Source organism: Aphelocoma coerulescens, chromosome 30, assembly GCF_041296385.1.
Source record: "Aphelocoma coerulescens isolate FSJ_1873_10779 chromosome 30, UR_Acoe_1.0, whole genome shotgun sequence".
Lineage (NCBI taxonomy): Eukaryota > Metazoa > Chordata > Aves > Passeriformes > Corvidae > Aphelocoma > Aphelocoma coerulescens.
Window position 1 is genome coordinate 1,801,968 of NC_091043.1, and position 18,937 is coordinate 1,820,904.

Here is an 18,937-nt window from a genome sequence, read left to right on the forward strand (position 1 = left end):
TCCGGTACCGAGCACCGGGGACTCCCCAAGACCGTCCGGACCTACCAAAGACCCCTCGGGCTCACTCTAAGCACCAACACCGGACCCTAGACTCACCGGGGAGCCCCGGACCGGGCTTTGCGCTCCGGTACCGAGCACCGAGGACACCCCGGCTCCCCCCAGGACCACCCCCCGACCCCCGCCGCGCACCTTGCCCGGCTCCCCCCAGTCCCGGCAGGAACCGAGCCCTGGGGGGGGGGTGCCCACGCCCACATCCCCCCGAAAATCATCCCCAGGGAGGGAAATTTGGGGTCATCAGAGATCCTGGAGTGGGGAGGGGAAGGTTTGGGGTCCCCAGAGACCCCTGGCACGGGGAAATTGGGGGAGTCCTGGGGGGATTTCGAGGATCCTGGGGGCTATTTGGAGGCGGGTTCCCAAAACTTCAGGGAGGTCCCCAAACCCCCAGGTGGATTCCCAAACTTTCAGGTGGGGGCCAAATTCACTGGGTGAGACCCCAAATCGCCAAGAGGGTTACCAAACCTCCCTAGGGGTCCCGGTGGGTCCCCAGGCTCTGGGGGAGGGGAGGATCCGGACTGGGGGGTCCCCAAGTCCTCGGCGCATCCAGGAGGAGGCTCAGGAAGGTTCCCCCGAGAACCGCGCGAAAAGCGCTGTTATTTGCATAGCCCCGCCCACACACCACAAAGCACGGGTACCGCCTTCTTATTTGCATAACCCCGCCCACATTCCCCACAATAACCACTAATACTGCCTCTTTATTTGCATAATCCCGCCCCCGCCACAATCACCGCGCGCGTTCGCTCCTAAATTTGCATAACCCCGCCCCCGCCCCGCCTTGGCCACGCCCAGCACCGGCTGCAGCCGGCTCGGGTCCCCGATTCCTCCCAGTTCCCTCCCAGTGCTCCCAGTAAGAGCCGTACTGGGAGGAGGGATCGTGCTGCCAGTTCCTTCCCGCTGCTCCCAGTATCGCTCCCAGTGCCGCGCGGGGCGGGGCCGCTTTGGGACCCCCCCCGGATACAGCGCGGCTGCTTTGGGGTGTCGGAACCTGCCCGGGCCGGGGCGGGAGAGGAGGAGCCGCGGGAGGATCAGGACGGAGGAGGAGGAGGAAGAGGAAAAGGAGCAGCGGGAGGAAGACGAGGAGCAGGAAAAGGAGGAAAAGGAGGAGGAGGAGGAGCAGCAGAAGCGCGGTTCCCCCGCCCGCCCGCTGAGGCCGCAGCTCCCCCGGCTCCGGCAGCATCGCCCCCCCGCATCCCGAGGTGAGCGGGGAGGGGGAACTCGCCCCAAATCCATCCGGGGTCTCCGGGAGGGTTTTTTTTTGGGCAGGCGATGTTTGGAGCTTGCAGGACCCCAAAGCTGAGCCGGAAATACGCCTTGGGGGGGTCTTGGGGTGTCCCAAGTGGCGACTGCCCGGTCCCGGAGAGGAGGGGATGATATCGGTTTTGGGGATCCCGGGAGAGCCGGGGGGTGGAAGGCGGGAGCCCCGGAGAGCCGAAGAGGCGATCCCGAAGCCGCGGGATCCCCGGCAGCCGGGAGGGGTGGGGGAGGCTGGAGATGAGCGGGCTCCGGGCCCCCCGAGGCTGAACGGGGCGGGGACTTGTGGAGCTGGGCTTGGGCTTGGGCAGCAGCAAAGCCAAGGCGCTCAGGCCTTGCTTTCCCTCGAGCAGGATTTGCCATCGCCAAGGTGCGGCCGGATGGAGGAGGAGGCCGCGAGGAAGAGGGAGATGGCCCGGGAGCCGCAGGCAGGTGAGGAGGAAGTCAGTGGCCCTTTCCCCTCTGTCCTGCTCCATCTCCCAGCCCAGCATCGCCCCCGGCTGCAGGACAACCCCGCTGCCGACGCCGTCCTGCCGGGGACGGACTGGGGGGATCTCCCTGCCCTTCCCCGTGGCACGGAGGCAAATGCCATCCTCTGCTTGTCCTTCCTCCCCCAGACAAGGAGCTGAGCACGGAGCCCAGGGAGGACAAATGCCCGCGGCAGAACCTGGTGGAAGAGGCCGCTTTGAGCATCTCCACGCCGCAGGAATCCAGGGAGGAAAAGCCCTGGAGATTCCACACGAGGAGGGGCTGCAAAGGCAGCCCAAGGAGCTCCAAGGTGGAAAGACCCTCGCTGGGCCGGGAAGGCGGCCAGAGATCTGGTCAGAGCTCGAAGCTGGGGGTCCATGAGCAACTTCAAGATAGGGAGAAGCCCAAGTGCTCGAAATGTGGGAAGAGCTTCACCAGGAGGTCCTACCTGATCTGCCACTGGAGAATCCACATGGGGGAACGGCCCTACGAGTGTGGGGAGTGTGGGAAGAGCTTCAGAGACAGCTCCAACCTGATCCGCCACCAGCGGGTGCACATGGGGGAACGGCCCTATGAGTGTGGGAAATGTGAGAAGAGGTTCCGCCGGAGCTCCCACCTGATCACCCACCAAAGAATCCACACTGGGGAACGGCCCTATTCCTGTGGGCAATGTGGGAAGAGCTTCAGAGACAGCTCCAGCCTTATGTACCACCAGACAATCCACAGTGGTGAACGGCCCTACGAGTGTGGGCAATGTGGGAAGAGGTTTCAGTGCAGCTCCACTCTCATCAAGCACCAGCGGAGTCACACGGATGAGAGGCCCTTCTGCTGCCCCGACTGTGGGAAGGGCTTCAGGTACAACTCCAACCTCATCAACCACCAGCGCATCCACACTGGGGAGAGGCCCTACGAGTGTCCCCAGTGTGGGAAGAGCTTCTCACAGAGCTCTCACTTGACTCAACACCAACGGAGGCACCACTAAGGGAAGCCCTGCAAGTGCCCCGAGTGCAGGAAGAGCTTTGTGCGCTGCTCCAACCCCATCCCCCGTGGGAGGATTGGCTTTGGATGATCCCCAGTGACCCCCGTTGGGCAGAGCCCCAGAGATCCATGGTGCCGCTGATCCCTGTTGGGAAGACACCAGGCTGGGGGGCTCCGCCTCTTCCTGGCTCTCCATGGTCTTGACTTTCTTTTCATTTCTCCTTGTCCTTTCTTAACACCCAAAAGTGGGGTAAAATTAAAGACGTTGAACTGAGATGCGGATGGGAATGTGGGGGGATCTTCCAGGGGATGTGGGGGATGCCGGCTTTGAGGGAGTTGGGGGTTCCTGGGAGGGACTTGGGGGTTGCTCCGGGCTTTGGGGACCCCAGGCTGAGCAGCTCCGACTGTGCTGGGAGACCCTTGCAGAGTTTCTGGGGCAGCTGATCAAGGACCCCCTGCCCTGGACCTATCCCCATGTCCCTCATCCCTGTTCCTGGTGTCGCCTGTCCACGATCCTGCTCTCCCCGAGGTCACTCCTGCCCCCCATTTATGTGTCCCCCAGTCCCGTCCCGCTCCCATCCCGGTCTGGATCTGGTTCCCGGTCTCATTCCCATTCTCTTTCCCGTTCCCACATTCCCGTTCCCCCATTCCCATTCCCACATTCCCGGTCCCTTCCCCATTCCCGGTTCCACATTCCCGTTCCCCCATTCCCGGTCCCCCATTCCCCGTCCCACATTACCGCTCCCCCATTCCCGGTCCCATATTCCCGGTCCTTTCCCCATTCCCACATTCCCGGTCCCTTCCCCATTCCCGGTCCCACATTCCCGGTCCCATTCCCTGCACCGTTCCCAATTTTCCATTCCCGGTCTCTGGCTCCTCTCACCAGACATCGTCCCCATTGCCCCGGCCCCGCCCACCTGCGCCCACCAATCACCGCGCGCGTTCGCTCCTAAATTTGCATAACCCCGCCCCCGCCCCGCCTTGGCCACGCCCAGCGCCGGCTGCAGCCGCCTCGGGTCTCCGATTCCTCCCAGTTCCCTCCCAGTGCTCCCAGTAAGAGCCGTACTGGGAGGGATCGTGCTGCCAGTTCCTTCCCGCTGCTCCCAGTATCGCTCCCAGTGCCGCGCGGGGCGGGGCCACTTTGGGAACCTCGCCGGGCACAGCGCGGCTGCTTTGGGGTGTCGGAACCTGCCCGGGCCGGGGCAGGAGCGGAGGAGCCGCGGGAGGAAGAGGAGGAGGAGGAAACGGAAGAGGAGGAGTAGCAGACGAAGCCGCAGCTCCTCCGGCTCCGGCAGCATCGCCGCCTCGCATGCCGAGGCGAGCGGGGAGAGGGAGCTCGCCCCAAATGCATCGGGGCTCTGCGGGGCGTTTGTCGCGGGGCAGGCGATGTTGGGAGCTTGCAGGAGCCCAAAGCTGAGCCGCAGATGCGCCTTGGGGGGGTGTGGGGGCGATGCCGGTTTTGGGGATCCCCGGGAGAGCCGGGGGGTGGAAGGCGGGAGCCGCGGAGTGGGGAGAGCCGAAGGGGCGATCCCGGAGGCGCGGGACCCCCGGCAGCCGGGAGGGGTGGGGGAGGCTGGAGATGAGCGGGCTCCGGGCCCCCCGAGGCTGAACGGGGCGGGGACTTGTGGAGCTGGGCTTGGGCTTGGGCAGCAGCAAAGCCAAGGCGCTCAGGCCTTGCTTTCCCCCGAGCAGGATTTGCCATCGCCAACCCGAGGCCGGATGGAGGAGGAGGAGGCCGCGAGGAAGAGGGAGATGGCCCGGGAGCCGCAGGCAGGTGAGGAGGAAGTCAGTGGCCCTTTCCCCTCTGTCCTGCTCCATCTCCCAGCCCAGCATCGCCCCCGGCTGCAGGACAACCCCGCTGCCGACGCCGTCCTGCCGGGGACGGACTGGGGGGATCTCCTTGCCCTTCCCCGTGGCACGGAGGCAAATCCCATCCTCTGCTTGTCCTTCCTCCCCCAGACAAGGAGCTGAGCACGGAGCCCAGGGAGGACAAATGCCTGCAGAAGAACCTGGTGGGAGAGGCCGTTTTGAGCGGCTCCACGGCGCAGGAATACAACGGGGAGGAAAAGCCCCGGAGATCCCGCACGAGGAGGGGCTGCAAAGGCAGCCCAAGGACCTCCAAGGAGGAAGGACCCTCGGTGGGCCGGGAAGGCGGCCGGAGCTCGGAGCTGGGGGTCCATCAGCAGCTTCAAGATGGGGAGAAGCCCCCCAAGTGCTCAAAATGTGGGAAGAGCTTCAGCCAAAGCTCCAGTCTTATCCGCCACTGGAAAATCCACACGGGGGAAAGGCCCTACAAGTGTGGGGAATGTGGGAAGAGCTGCAGAGACAGCTCCGACCTGATTGACCACCAGAGGATCCACACAGGAGAACGTCCTTACGAGTGCGGGGAGTGTGGGAAGAGCTTCAAGAGGAGCTCCCACTTGACTGTCCACCAGAGAATCCACACTGGGGAACGGCCCTACGAGTGTGGGGAGTGTGGGAAGAGCTTCAGCCGGAGCTCCCACCTCACTGTCCACCAGAGGATCCACACTGGGGACCTGCCCTACAAGTGCGGGGAGTGTGGGAAGGGGTATCAGACCAGCTCCGATCTCCTTGTGCACCAGCGCATCCACACTGGGGAGAGGCCCTACATGTGTCCCAAGTGTGGGAAGAGGTTTCCAAGGAGCTCTGATCTCCTCGTGCACCAGCGGACGCACACTGGAGAGAGGCCCTATGAGTGTGCTGAGTGTGGGAAGCGGTTTCCAAGGAACTCTGATCTCCTCAAGCACCAGTGGAGGCACACTGGGGAACGGCCCTACGAGTGTCCCGAGTGTGGGAAGAGGTTTCAGACCAGCTCCGATCTCCACCTGCACCAGCGGATTCACACGGATGAGAGGCCCTTCCGCTGCCCCGACTGCGGGAAGGGATTCAAGCACAACTCCAACCTCATCACCCACCGGCGCATCCACACTGGGGAGAGGCCCTATGAATGTCCTGAGTGTGGAAAGAGGTTTCAGACCAGGGCAAATCTCCTCGTGCACCAGAGGATCCACACAGGGGAGAGGCCCTATGAGTGCCCCGAGTGTGGGAAGAGCTTCTCACAGAGCTATCACTTGACCAGACACCAAAAGAAGCACCGCTAAGGGAAGCCCTTTGAGTGCCCCGAGTGCAGGAAGAGCTTTGTGCGCTGCTCCAGCCCCATCCCCCGTGGGAGGATCGGCGTTGGATGATCCCCAGTGACCCCCGATGGGCAGAGCCCCGGAGTTCCGTGGTGCTGCTGATCCGTGTTGGGAAGGCACCAGGCTGGGGGGCTCCGCCTCTTCCTGGCTCCCGGTGGCCTTGACTTTCTTTTCATTTCTCCTTGTCCTTTCTTAACACCCAAAAGCGGGGTAAAATTAAAGACGTTGAACTGAGATGCGGATGGGAATGTGGGGGGATCTTCCAGGGGATGTGGGGGATGCCGGCTTTGAGGGAGTTGGGGGTTCCTGGGAGGGACTTGGGGGTTGCTCAGGGCTTTGAGGACCCCAGGCTGAGCGGCTCTGACTGTGCTGGGAGACCCTGGTGGAGGTTCTGGGGCAGCTGATCAGAGACTACCCTGCCCTGGACCTATCCCCACGTCCCCTGTCCCTATTCCCGGTGTCGCCTGTCCACAATTCTGCTCTCCCCGCTGTCACTCCTCCCCCACCGGCCCGTTCCCCGGTTCCTCCTATCCCAGTTCCGTCTCGTTCCCATCCCGGTCCGAATCCCGTTCCTAGTCTCATTCCCATTCTCTTTCCCGGTCCCACATTCCCGGTGCCTTCCCCATTCCCGGTCCCTTCTCCATTCCCGGTCTCGTTCCTGGTCCCATTCCCCCCTTACCCGCCGCCGCCGCCGCCGCTCCGGCCCCGCCGCGGCCTCATCCACCAATCACCGCGCGCGTTCGCTCCTAAATTTGCATGACCCCGCCCCCGCCTTGGCCACGCCCAGCGCCGGCTGCAGCCGCCTCGGGTCCCCGATTCCTCCCAGTATCGCTCCCAGTAAGAGCCGTACTGGGAGGGATCGTGCTCCCAATTCCTTCCCGGTGCTCCCAGTATCGCTCCCAGTGCTCCCAGTTCCTTCCCGCTCCTCCCAGTACCGCTCCCAGTGCACCCAGTATCAGCCAGTGCCGCGCGGGGCGGGGCCGCTTTGGGAACTCCACCGGGCAGAGCGCGGCTGCTTTGGGGTGTCGGAACCTGCCCGGGCCGGGGCGGGAGCGGAGGAGCCGCGGGAGGAAGAGGAGGGAGAGAGAAGGAGGAAGAGGAAAAGGAGCCGTGGAAGGAGAAGGAGGAGCAGGAAAAGGAGGAGGAGGAGCAGCAGCAGAAGCGCGGTTTCCCCGCCCGCCCGCTGAGGAAGCCGCAGCTCCCCCGGCTCCGGCAGCATCGCCCCCCCGCATCCCGAGGTGAGCGGGGAGGGGGAACTCGCCCCAAATCCATCCGGGGTCTCCGGGAGGGTTTTTTTTTTTTTTTGCGGGGCAGGCGATGTTTGGAGCTTGCAGGACCCCAAAGCTGAGCCGGAAATGCGCCTTGGGGGGGTCTTGGGGTGTCCCAAGTGGCGATTGCCCGGTCCCGGAGGGGAGGGGGCGATATCGGTTTTGGGGATCCCGGGAGAGCCGGGGGGTGGAAGGCGGGAGCCCCGGAGTGGGGAGAGCCGAAGGGGCGATCCCGGAGGCGCGGGACCCCCGGCAGCCTGGAGGGGTGGGGGAGGCTGGAGATGAGCGGGCTCCGGGCCCCCCGAGGCTGAACGGGGCGGGGACTTGTGGAGCTGGGCTTGGGCTTGGGCAGCAGCAAAGCCAAGGCGCTCAGGCCTTGCTTTCCCCCGAGCAGGATTTGCCATCGCCAACCCGAGGCCGGATGGAGGAGGAGGAGGCCGCGAGGAAGAGGGAGATGCCCCAGGCAGGTGAGGAGAAAGTCAGTGGCCCTTTCCCCTCTGTCCTGCTCCATCTCCCAGCCCAGCATCGCCCCCGGCTGCAGGACAACCCCGCTGCCGACGCCGTCCTGCCGGGGACGCACTGGGGGGATCTCCCTGCCCTTCCCCGTGGCACGGAGGCAAATGCCATCCTCTGCTTGTCCTTCCTCCCCCAGACAAGGAGCTGAGCACGGAGCCCAGGGAGGACAAATGCCCGCGGCAGAACCTGGTGGGAGAGGCCGTTTTGAGCAGCTCCACGGCGCAGGATTGCAATGGGGAGGAAAAGCCCCGGAGATCCCGCACAAGGAGGGGCTGCAAACACAGCCCCAGGAGCTCTGAGGAGGCAGGACCCTCGGTGGGCCGGGAAGGTGGCCGGAGATCCGGCCAGAGCTCGGAGCTGGGGGTCCATGAACAGCTTCAAGATGGGGAGAAGCCCTACAAGTGCTCAAAATGTGGAAAGTGCTTCAGCCAGAGATCCTACCTGATCTGCCACTGGAGAATCCACACAGGGGAACGACCCTATGAGTGTGGGGAGTGTGGGAAGAGCTTCAGCCAGAGCAGCCATCTGATCCACCACCGTCGGATTCACACCGGGGAACGGCCCTACGAGTGTGGGGAGTGTGGGAAGAGCTTCAGCCAGAGCAGCCATCTGATCCACCACCATCGAATTCACACCGGGGAACGGCCCTACAAGTGTGGGCAATGTGGGAAGAGCTTCAGCCGGAGTGGCCTGCTGAAACTCCACCAGAGGATCCACACTGGGGAACGGCCCTACAAGTGTGTAGAGTGCGGGAAGAGCTTCAGCCAGAGCGGCCAGCTAAAAATCCACCAGAGGATCCACACTGGGGAACGGCCCTATGAGTGTGGAGAGTGTGGGAAAAGCTTCAGCCGGAGCAGCAAGCTGGAAGTCCACCAGAGGACCCACACCGGGGAACGGCCATATGACTGTGGAGAGTGTGGGAAGAGCTTCAGCCACACTGGATACCTGATCCAGCACCAGATGATCCACACTGGAGAGAGGCCCTATGAGTGTGGGCAATGTGGGAAGAGGTTTCAGACCAGCTCCACTCTCCTTGTGCACCAGCAGATTCACACGGATGAGAGGCCTTTCCGCTGCCCCGACTGCAGGAAGGGCTTCAGGTACAACTCTGCCCTCGTCAAGCACCGGCGCATCCACACTGGAGAGAGGCCCTATGAGTGTCCCGAGTGCGGGAAGAGCTTCTCACAGAGCTCTAACTTGACTCAACACCAACGGAGGCACCACTAAGGGAAGCCCTGCAAGTGCCCCGAGTGCAGGAAGAGCTTTGTGCGCTGCTCCAACCCCATCCCCCGTGGGAGGATTGGCTTTGGATGATCCCCAGTGACCCCCGTTGGGCAGAGCCCCAGAGATCCATGGTGCTGCTGATCCCTGTTGGGAAGACACCAGGCTGGGAGTCTCTGCGTCTTGCTGGCTCCCCGTGGCCTTGATTTTCTTTTCATTTCTCCTTGTCCTTTCTTAACACCCAAAAGCGGGGTAAAATTAAAGACGTTGAACTGAGATGCGGATGGGGATGTGGGGGGATCTTCCAGGGGATGTGGGGGATGCCGGCTTTGAGGGAATTGGAGGTTCCTGGGAGGGATTTGGGGGTTGCTCAGGGCTTTGGGGACCCCAGGCTGAGCAGCTCGGACTGTGCTGGGAGACCCTGGCAGAGGTTCTGGGGCAGCTGATCAAGGACCCCCTGCCCTGGACCTATCCCCATGTCCCTTGTCCCTGTTCCTTTTGTCACCTGTCCACGATCCTGCTCTCCCCGCTGTCACTCCTGCCCCTCATTTATGTGTCCCCCAGTCCCGTCCCGCTCCCATCCCGGTCCAGATCTGGTTCCCGGTCTTATTCCCATTCTCTTTCCCGTTCCCACATTCCCGGTCCCTTCACCATTCCCGGTCCCCCATTCCCGTTCCCCCATTCCCGGTCGAACATTCCCGGTCCCTTCCCCATTCCCGGTCCCACATTCCCGGTCCCATTCCCTGCCCCGTTCCCAATTTTCCATTCCCGGTCTCTGGCCCCTCTCACCGGACGCCGCCGCCATCGCCCCGGCCCCGCCCACCTGCGCCCACCAATCACCGCGCTCGCTCGCTCCTAAATTTGCATAACCCCGCCCCCGCGTCGCATCGGCCACGCCCAGCGCCGGCTGCAGCCGCCTCGGGTCCCCGATTCCTCCCAGTTCCCTCCCAGTGCTCCCAGTAAGAGCCGTAGTGGGAGGAGGGAACGTGCTCCCAGTTCCTTCCCGGTGCACCCAGTACCGCTCCCAGTGCCGCGCGGGGCGGGGCCGCTTTGGGACCCCCCTGGGCACAGCGCGGCTGCTTTGGGGTGGCGGAACTTGACCGAGCCGGGGCGGGAGTGGAAGAGCCGCGGGAGGAAGAGGAGGAGCAGGAAAAGGAGGAAAAGGAGGAGGAGGAGCAGCAGCAGAAGCGCGCGGTTCCCCCGCCCGCCCACTGAGGAAGCCGCAGCTCCCCCGGCTCCGGCAGCATCGCCCCCCCGCATCCCGAGGTGAGCGGGGAGGGGGAGCTCGCCCCAAATCCATCCGGGGTTTCCGGGAGGGTTTTTTTTTGGGCAGGCGATGTTTGGAGCTTGCAGGACCCCAAAGCTGAGCCGGAAATGCGCCTTGGGGGGGGTCTTGGGGTGTCCCAAGCGGCGATTACCCGGTCCCGGAGGGGAGGGGGCGGTATCGGATTTGGGGATTCCCGGGAGAGCCGGGGGTGGAAGGCGGGAGCCCCGGAGAGCCGAAGGGGCGATCCCGGAGGCGCGGGACCCCCGGCAGCCTGGAGGGGTGGGGGAGGCTGGAGATGAGCGGGCTCCGGGCCCCCCGATGCTGAACGGGGCGGGACTTGTGGAGCTGGGCTTGGGCTTGGGCAGCAGCAAAGCCAAGGCGCTCAGGCCTTGCTTTCCCTCGAGCAGGATTTGTCATCGCCAACCCGAGGCCGGATGGAGGAGGAGGAGGCCGCGAGGAAGAGGGAGATGCCCCAGGCAGGTGAGGAGGAAGTCAGTGGCCCTTTCCCCTCTGTCCTGCTCCATCTCCCAGCCCAGCATCGCCCCCGGCTGCAGGACAACCCCGCTGCCGACGCCGTCCTGCCGGGGACGGACTGGGGGGATCTCCTTGTCCTTCCCCGTGGCACGGAGGCAAATGCCATCCTCTGCTTGTCCTTCCTCCCCCAGACAAGGAGCTGAGCACGGAGCCCAGGGAGGACAAATGCCCGCGGCAGAACCTGGTGGGAGAGGCCGTTTTGAGCAGCTCCACGGCGCAGGAATCCAATGGGGAGGAAAAGCCCCGGAGATCCCGCACGAGGAGGGGCTGCAAACGCAGCCCAAGGAGCTCCAAGGAGGAAGGAGCCTCGCTCGGCCGGGAAGGCGGCCGGAGATCCGGCTGGAGCTCGGAGCTGGGGGTCCATGAACAGCTTCACGCTGGGGAGAAGCCCCACAAGTGCTCCAAATGTGAGAAAAGCTTCAGCCAAAGCTCCAGTCTGATCCGCCACTGGAGAATCCACACAGGGGACCGGCCCTACGAGTGTGTGGAGTGTGGGAAGAACTTCAGAGAAGGCTCTGACCTGATTATCCACCAGAGGATCCACACAGGAGAATGTCCTTACGAGTGTGGGGAGTGTGGGAAGAGCTTCAGGCGTAGCTCCGACCTGACTGTCCACCAGAGAATCCACACTGGGGAGAAGCCCTACGAGTGTGGGGAATGTGGGAAGAGATTCAGCAGCTGCTCCAACCTGAGCCGGCACCAGAGGATCCACACCGGGGAGAGGCCCTACGAGTGTGGGGAGTGTGGGAAGAGGTATCAGACCAAATCCGATCTCCTCGTGCACCAGCGGACGCACACCGGGGAGAGGCCCTATGAGTGTCCCGAGTGTGGGAAGAGGTTTCCAAGCCGCTCAACTCTCGTCGTGCACCAGCGGAGTCACACGGAGGAGAGGCCCTATGAGTGTCCCGAGTGTGGGAAGGGCTTCAAGCAGAACTCCACCCTTGTCGCCCACCAGTACATCCATACCGGGAAGAGGCCCCACGAGTGTCCCGAGTGTGGGAAGTGCTTCAGGGAGAGATCCTGCCTGATCCAGCACCAGAGGATCCACACCAGGGAGAGGCCCTATGAGTGTGAGAAGTGCAGGAAGAGGTTTCACACCAGCTCCCATCTCCGCTTCCACCAGCAGACGCACACTGGGGAACGGCCCTACGAGTGTCCCGAGTGTGGGAAGAGGTTTCAGTACACCTCCAGTCTCCTCGTGCACCAGCGGACTCACAGAGAGGAGAGGCCCTTCCGCTGCCCCGACTGCGGGAAGGGCTTCAAACGCAACTCCACCCTCGTCAAGCACCGGCGCATCCACACAGGGGAGAAGCCTTATGAGTGTGAAGAGTGTGGGAAGAGCTTCATCCAGGGCTCCAACCTGATTGTCCACCAGAGGGTCCACACGGGGGAGAAGCCTTACAAGTGTGGGGAGTGTGGGAAGAGCTTCAGCCAGAGCTGCAGCCTGATCAGCCACCAGAGGATTCACAGCGGGGAGAGGCCCTACGAGTGTCCCGAGTGTGGGAAGAGGTTTGCAAGGAACTCCAATCTCCTCGACCACCAGCGGACGCACACCGGGGAGAGGCCCTATGAGTGTTCCGAGTGTGGGAAGAGGTTTCAGACCAGCTCCCATCTCCTCCTGCACCAACGCATTCACACGGAGGAGAGGCCCTTCCGCTGCCCCGACTGCAAGAAGGGCTTCAAGCACAGATCCACCCTCGTCACCCACCGGCGCATCCACACCAGGGAGAGGCCCCACGTGTGTCCCAAGTGTGGGAGGAGGTTTCAGACCAGCTCCAATCTCCTCAGACACCAGAGCATTCACACAGATGAGAGGCCCTTCCACTGCCCCGACTGCGGGAAGGGCTTCAAGCAAAACTCCTACCTCATCACCCACCGGCGCATCCACACTGGGGAGAGGCCCCACGAGTGTGGGGAGTGTGGGAAGAGCTTCTGGGAGAGATCCGACCTGATCCAGCACCAGAGGATCCACACCGGAGAGAGGCCCTATGAGTGTCCCGACTGTGGGAAGAGCTTCTCCAGGAGTTCTCACTTGACCCGACACCAACGGAGGCACCACTAAGGGAAGCCCTGCAAGTGCCCCAAGTGCAGGAAGAGCTTTGTGCGCTGCTCCAACCCCATCCCCCGTGGGAGGATCGGTGTTGAATGATCCCCAGTGACCCCTGTTGGGCAGAGCCCCGGAGATCCGTGGTGCTGGTGATCCAACCTAAATCCATTGTTTTCATTCTCTCTGGCCCACGGGCGTCTTCCACAGCCATATGGGGATTGACTGGGGTAAAACCCACGATTTTGGAGACAATGGCATGGAAACCCTTCCAGAAAGTGTTCTTCCCACCTACCCAACCACGTGGATGCTCAGCTGGCACAGACAGGGAAATGCTTTTGTTTTGGCTTTGATTTTCTTTTGTTTTCTGTTCATCCGTTCGAAACACCTGAAATTGGGGTAAAAATAAAGATGTTGAACTAAGACGTGGATGGGGACATGGGGGGACATGGATGGGGACATGTCCATGGGGGGGGGACTTGGAGGGACATGGCCAAGGGTGGGGACATGGGGGGACATGGATGGGGACTTGGACAAGGGTGGAGACATGGAGGGACATGGATGGGGACATGGCCATGGGTGGGGACATGGGGGGACACAGCCGGGGTGGGGAGACAGGCATGGGGGTACATGGAAATGGATGGGGACACAAACTGGGACAGCGCCGGTGCCACCATGGTGCCACCATCATCGTCTCGGCCACGGCGAAGCGCTGCCCAATGTGGTTCCTGCCACCACGTCCCCGCTGTCACCACCGCTGTGTCCCAGCTGAATGTCACCACCCAGCAGGGTGGGTGACGGGGGCACTTGTTCAGCTGGTGAGAAGTGGCCCAGAAGCGGGTGACAGACACCAGGGTGTCCCAGGGCCACCATGGCGGCAGGGCCAGCGCAGAGGTGCCCAGGGCCACTGTGCCCAGGGGACCTCAGCCTGGGGACAGGGCAAGGTTCAGTGTCACCCGCGGGGTCACGTGGCCCCATGCTGGATGTCATCGGACACATCCTGGTGGCAGCATCCCCACAGGTGCGGTGACATTGTCCCCCTGATGTGTGTCCTGGTAGCTTCGTGTCCCTTCCCCTCCATGTGTTGCTGTCCCTGTCCCCGTCCGTGTGTCCCCATCCCCTTCCGTGTGTCCCTGCCCCTCCCCCTACGTCCTTGTCCCTTTCCCCCTGCGGGGCCAAAGTCCCCGAGGTCCTGGGACCATATCCTGCAGGAGGTCCCCACATCCCTCAAGGTGTCCCCATGTCCCGCAGGACATTTCTGTGTCCCTCAGGGTGTCCCCGTGTCCCTCAGAGTATCCCCTTGTCCCGCAGGATGTTCTCATGGCTGCTCCTGGTGCTGAGCATCTGTGCCCACCCCAGCACAGGTAGGGACACGCCACGGCAGGACGCCAGGACCTATTTTGGGTCCTTTCCCTCTGATTTGTGTCCTTTCCCCCTCTTTTGAGTCCTTTCCCTCTGGTTTGGGTCCTTTTCCCTTATCTTGGATCCTTTCCCTCTCTTTTGGGTCCTTTCCCCTATTTTGTATCCTTTCCCCCTATTTTAGGTGCCCTCCCCTTGCTTTTGGCACATTTTTGGGTGCATCCCCCCGTCAACCCCCTCTGACCCCTTAACTCCCCTCACCTCCCAGCCGCTGTCCCCCCAGGTGTGTCCCCTGCTGTCCCCCCACGCCACATGGACTCGCTGCTCAACATTCTGGACGCTCTCAAGTCCCTGGCCTGGGGTGGCTCCCCCGGCACTGCTGTGGCCTTGGGGAGGGGGCTGGGAGTCTGCAGCACCCCGGGCTGCCGGGCAGTGCTGGTGAGCCCTTTGGGACCCCTGAACACCCCCCGGTTGTCACCCCGGGCCATTGGCAGCTCCTGACCAAGCTCCTCTGCCACAAGCCGGTGACACCGGAGCTCGGGGCGGTGCTGGCCCCTGACGGCTCCGTGGTGGCCCTCAGTCTCCTCCTGGCCGGCATCAAGGTGGGGCTGAGATCCGGGGGGTTTGGGCTACGCCTCCCCACCCTGGACCCGCCCGCCGACCCCCTCTTGGCTGTCACCATCGCCGAGGCTTTGGGGACATCCTTCCTGCTGGCGCGGGGGGCTGACAACAACGCCAGTGCACTGGGACCTGATGGCTGCTGGGACGATGTGGAGAACCCCCAAAATCACACCTTGAGGGGTCCCCCATCTCCTGTCCCCGACCCTGTGGCCATCGGGGCCCTGGATGGGGTGGTCCTGGGTGTGCAGCTGGCCCGGGGACCCTTCCCAGTGGCCGAACAGCTCGAGGGGCTACTACAGGACCAGGAATGGCTCGGAAGCAGGGAGACCCCCCAGCAGTAACCAGCGCTGGGATTTTGGGGCGCTGGTGGGACAGGAACAGCTGGAGAAGGAGGTGGGGGCGGTTTTGGGGCTGCTGAGGATGCTGTCGCCCATCCCGGAGCTGCTGAGGGACGTGGGGACACAGCAGGTGGCGGCCGTGGCTCGTTGGGCGACGTGGGAGTTCAGCGAGCGCTACGTGGGTACGGGCGGGGTGGCAGCTCCTGAGTGGGGGTGGCACCCCCTAAACGGGGTTGTCACCTCCCAGACAGGGGTGTCACCCCCTGAATGGGGTTGTCACCCCGAAAGGGGGTTGTCACCTCCCAAATGGCAGTTGTCACTGCACAAATGGGGGTTGTCACCCACCAAAGGGGGGGAGAGGGTGTGGAAGGGGCCACCACCACGTCCCTTGGGTGGCCACTATTGTGTCTCCTGGATGGGCACCACTGTGTCTGCTGGACACTGGGCACCTCCATGTCCCAGCCAAGGGACCCCCTGAGCAGCCACTCCCTGTCCCCTCAATGAGTCGCAGGAGGGTCCTTCAGCCAGACAAATGCCACCGTCCCCACATGGATACTGCCGTGCCCCCAAGGACCTGTCCAGCCCCTTGTCCCCACATGGACCCTTACCATGTCCCCAAGGAGTTCCTTGTCCCCCCATGTCCCCAAGGTCTCAGGGGACACCTCCATCCCATTGTCCCGGCAGAGTGCCCGGCCATCGTGCCCCGCTGCCTGTGGGGGGCCTGTCCCTACCGGGGCACCCCGTCCCCACTGCGGCCCCCGCTGGGCTCGGTGTTCCCGCACCACACCCTGGAGCCGGCGCGGCCCTGCCGGACCTTCGGTGCCTGCGCCCGCGCCATGAGGGACATGCAGCGCTTCCAGCAGGACACCCGCGGCTGGGATGACATTGGCTACAGGTCACCGTCACCTCCTCTGGTTCCTGTCACCTCCCATGGAGCCCTGGCACCCCCCCGTGGGGCTGGCCATTGTCCCCCTGTGGGCACTGCCACCCCCATTGTCACCCCTCACAGTCCCTGTCACCCCCATCGGTCTCCATCACCCTCCCTGGTCCCCATCACTGTCCCCCTGCAGTCCCCATCACTGTCCCTCCACTGTCCCCTCACTGTCCTTCACTGTCCCCTCACTGTCCCCACCACTGTCCCCCCACTGTCCCCTCACTGTCCCTTCCCAGTCCCCACCAGTGTCCCCCCACTGTCCCCTCACTGTCCCTTCCCAGTCCCCACCACTGTCCCCTGTTGGGGAAGATGAAACAGGAAAGCCTTATAAATATGATTGCCTAACAAAAGATTTTGGGAATATGAAAACTATAAGCGACATCGAAATGAAGGCCATCTTTGAGATATAAAGTCTTAGTTACTGAACAACTAGAAAACAATGGTATGGCCGGCTGAAGGTAATCCCCTCTTGATTGAACAATACCCTCTGCTTGCAGACAGGTCCAAGGGTCAGAGCAGACCCTACTAGCTCAGCAGAAGGGGTCCAAGGAGTAGTTTTTAGAAGTTAAAATGTAACACTCTATGGTAATGTAATAACCCTTCTAGGCTGTATGTAAATGCTATAGGATTTGTACCTTGTATTAGATTGGCTAGTGAGAATTAGAATATTCACTACAGAAGATGATTTATTGTATTGTAACAAGGACCTCGCTCTCTTAATTCGTCTCTCTTAGGCTCCTAACTCTCTTGCTCTTGCCCTTAGCTCTTAGCTCTTCTCTTTTACTTGCTCTTAGTCTCTTGATTCATCTCTCTCTCTCTCTCCTACACCTTGGGCCTGCTTGGAGCTGCAGCTGGCAGCTCTAAGCAGTGCCCCTGTACCCACGCCCTTTGCAATAAACAGCGTGCACCCCAAAGACCTGCTTATAGAGATCTCTCGTCACCATCCGTCCGTCTCCAGCCGGGACCGACCGAACCCTCACCCTCTTCACGACCAGTTTCGACAGTCCCCCACTGTCCCCACCACTGTCCCCTCACTGTCCCCCACTGTCCCCTCCTCTGTCCCCCACTGTTCCCCACTGTTCACCACTGTCCCCACCCTCACTGTCCCCCCACTGTCCCCTCACTGCCCCCTCACTGTCCCTGTCATGTCCTCGCAGCTTCGTGGTGGGCTCGGACGGGTACCTGTATGAGGGCCAGGGGTGGCACTGGGTGGGTGCCCACACCAAGGGCTACAACACCAAAGGCTTCTGCGTTGGCATTGTTGGTGACTTCATGGCCACCCTGCCGGACCCCGACACCCTGGCCCTGGTGCAGGATCAGCTCCTGCCCTGCACCGTCCACTCTGGCCACGTCCAGCCAGACTTCACCCTGCGCGGCCACTGCCAGCTCGGCCACACCGACTGCCCCGGCAACGCCCTCTTCCAGGAGATCCAGAGCTGCCCTGGCTTCCAGGGGACACCAGTGGCCCCGGGGCTCGGGGTGGGTGACCGGTGGCGTGGGTGGGATGGGGTTTGGGGTCATCTTGGGACTGACCATGGGTCTTGTCCACTCTGCAGTGAGGAGTGGCACTGGCTGGGCTGGGCTGGACAGGGGCGGGAGAGGTTGGACACTGGTCCAGATGGACACCAGCCCAGTGTGGATGGACACTGGTCCAGCAGATGTTGGTCTGATGGATCCCAGCTGGACCCTGGTCTGGATGGACACCAAACCCATGGATCACAGCTGGACTCTGCTCTGGATGGCCCCTGGCCCTGCAGCCCCCCAGCCTGGCAAGCCCTCAGCCCAGATGACCACCAGCCTGGCCACATCCTGGCCCACCCCACTGGCCCAGCAGCCCATCCCAGTAGCCCCAACCTCCCCCAAAATAAACCCAATTCCAGAACATGAGCTCCAGGTGGTCCCTGTTGAGCAGGGAGGAAACTGAGGCACGGGCTGGAGGTGGCTTTGAGGTGCTGGGAGGGGACATCGAGAGGGACTGGGGGCCACCCTGGAGACCCCAACCCCCCGTAAATGAGCACCCAGCCCCCAAATTGCCACCTGCAGCACCCCGGGACCTCCACCCATCATTTCGGGGAGACTCCAGGAGCCACCGCCACCCCTCAGTCCCTTGCAGGGGTGACCCGCGGTGGCCCCGCCATGTCACCGGCAGGAGCAGCGGCATCACCTCCCGGGGCAGGGCCGGAGGAGGAGGAGGAGGAGGTGAGGGTGTGACAGAAACTCCTGCCCGGTCACACGGGGAAGCCGCGACAGGAACCGGGGTCGAGTGCGGGCGCAGCAGCGGAGGTACCGCGGGAGGGGGGGGGACAGGTGGGGATGGTCCCCAAAGTCCCCAAGGTCCCCTCGGGGGATGCCGCGTCCGGGACAGCGCGAGGGATGCGGGATGGGACTGAGGGGTGGCGGTGGCTCCTGGAGTGATGGTGGCTGGCGGGGCCATCAGGACACACCTGTGTCCCAGCAGCTGGGTGCCCAGCCGGGAGCAGGAGCAGGGCTGGGGCTGCTCCCAAAGTTGCCCCGCCCCAATGCCACAGCCGGACATGGGCTGAGGGGGGTCTGGATGAGGCTTTATTGTCCAGCTGCATGCCAGGAGTGAGCACAAAATCTACCTGCATTCTCTGCAGCATGCCATCCTGGAGCAGAGCCATTGCCAAAGGAAGCCGTGAGCCCATGACAAGCCAGTGCCGGAGTGGGATCCTAGCAGCACCTGTGGAAGCCGGGAGAGAGGAGCCCACCTGGAGCAGGTTTGTCCAGGATCAATCATCCCGTGGCTTCCCACCAGGGTCTTGTTGCTTCCAAAAGGCCCCACAGTGTCACTGTGGCCCCTCAGTTCCACCAGGTTCCATAGCGTCACTGTGGTGCCCAGGGTTCCATCAGCTTCGCCAGCATCCCCACGGTCTCCAGGGCTCCAAGAGCTTCTGTGGTGTCA

At 63.0% G+C, this 18,937-nt stretch overlaps 4 protein-coding genes across 5 annotated transcripts; all 4 read left to right on the plus strand.

The window, feature by feature from the left end:
* The first annotated feature begins 858 nt into the window (after positions 1-858).
* On the plus strand, positions 859-3,010 carry LOC138100242 (zinc finger protein 551-like). Its single transcript, XM_068998021.1, has 3 exons — positions 859-1,253; positions 1,662-1,740; positions 1,926-3,010. Exons 2-3 carry the CDS (start codon positions 1,689-1,691, stop codon positions 2,756-2,758), a joined length of 885 nt encoding a protein of 294 aa, XP_068854122.1. The 5' UTR covers positions 859-1,253; positions 1,662-1,688; the 3' UTR covers positions 2,759-3,010.
* Positions 3,011-3,813: 803 nt separating this feature from the next.
* LOC138100237 (zinc finger protein 436-like) lies at positions 3,814-6,146 on the plus strand. Its single transcript, XM_068998016.1, has 2 exons — positions 3,814-4,528; positions 4,714-6,146. The coding sequence occupies exons 1-2, from the start codon at positions 4,141-4,143 to the stop codon at positions 5,874-5,876; spliced, it is 1,551 nt and encodes a 516-aa protein (XP_068854117.1). The 5' UTR covers positions 3,814-4,140; the 3' UTR covers positions 5,877-6,146.
* A 125-nt stretch (positions 6,147-6,271) lies between these two features.
* On the plus strand, positions 6,272-13,185 carry LOC138100235 (zinc finger protein 850-like). Of its 2 annotated transcripts, XM_068998015.1 has the most exons (4): positions 6,272-7,150; positions 7,575-7,647; positions 7,833-8,913; positions 11,172-13,185. In XM_068998015.1, the coding sequence occupies exons 2-4, from the start codon at positions 7,602-7,604 to the stop codon at positions 12,778-12,780; spliced, it is 2,736 nt and encodes a 911-aa protein (XP_068854116.1). In that variant the 5' UTR covers positions 6,272-7,150; positions 7,575-7,601; the 3' UTR covers positions 12,781-13,185. The 2 variants fall into 2 exon arrangements, with proteins under 2 accessions (XP_068854116.1, XP_068854115.1); XM_068998014.1 differs by lacking the exons at positions 6,272-7,150; positions 7,575-7,647; positions 7,833-8,913 and adding exons at positions 9,814-10,183; positions 10,592-10,664 and having other exon boundaries at positions 10,850-13,185.
* An 889-nt stretch (positions 13,186-14,074) lies between these two features.
* LOC138100146 (N-acetylmuramoyl-L-alanine amidase-like) lies at positions 14,075-18,225 on the plus strand. Its single transcript, XM_068997871.1, is given in 7 exon segments — positions 14,075-14,126; positions 14,405-14,554; positions 14,557-15,029; positions 15,031-15,262; positions 15,765-15,975; positions 17,172-17,493; positions 18,058-18,225. Coding segments are annotated over 7 exon segments (1,608 nt in total).
* The last annotated feature ends 712 nt before the right edge of the window (positions 18,226-18,937 follow it).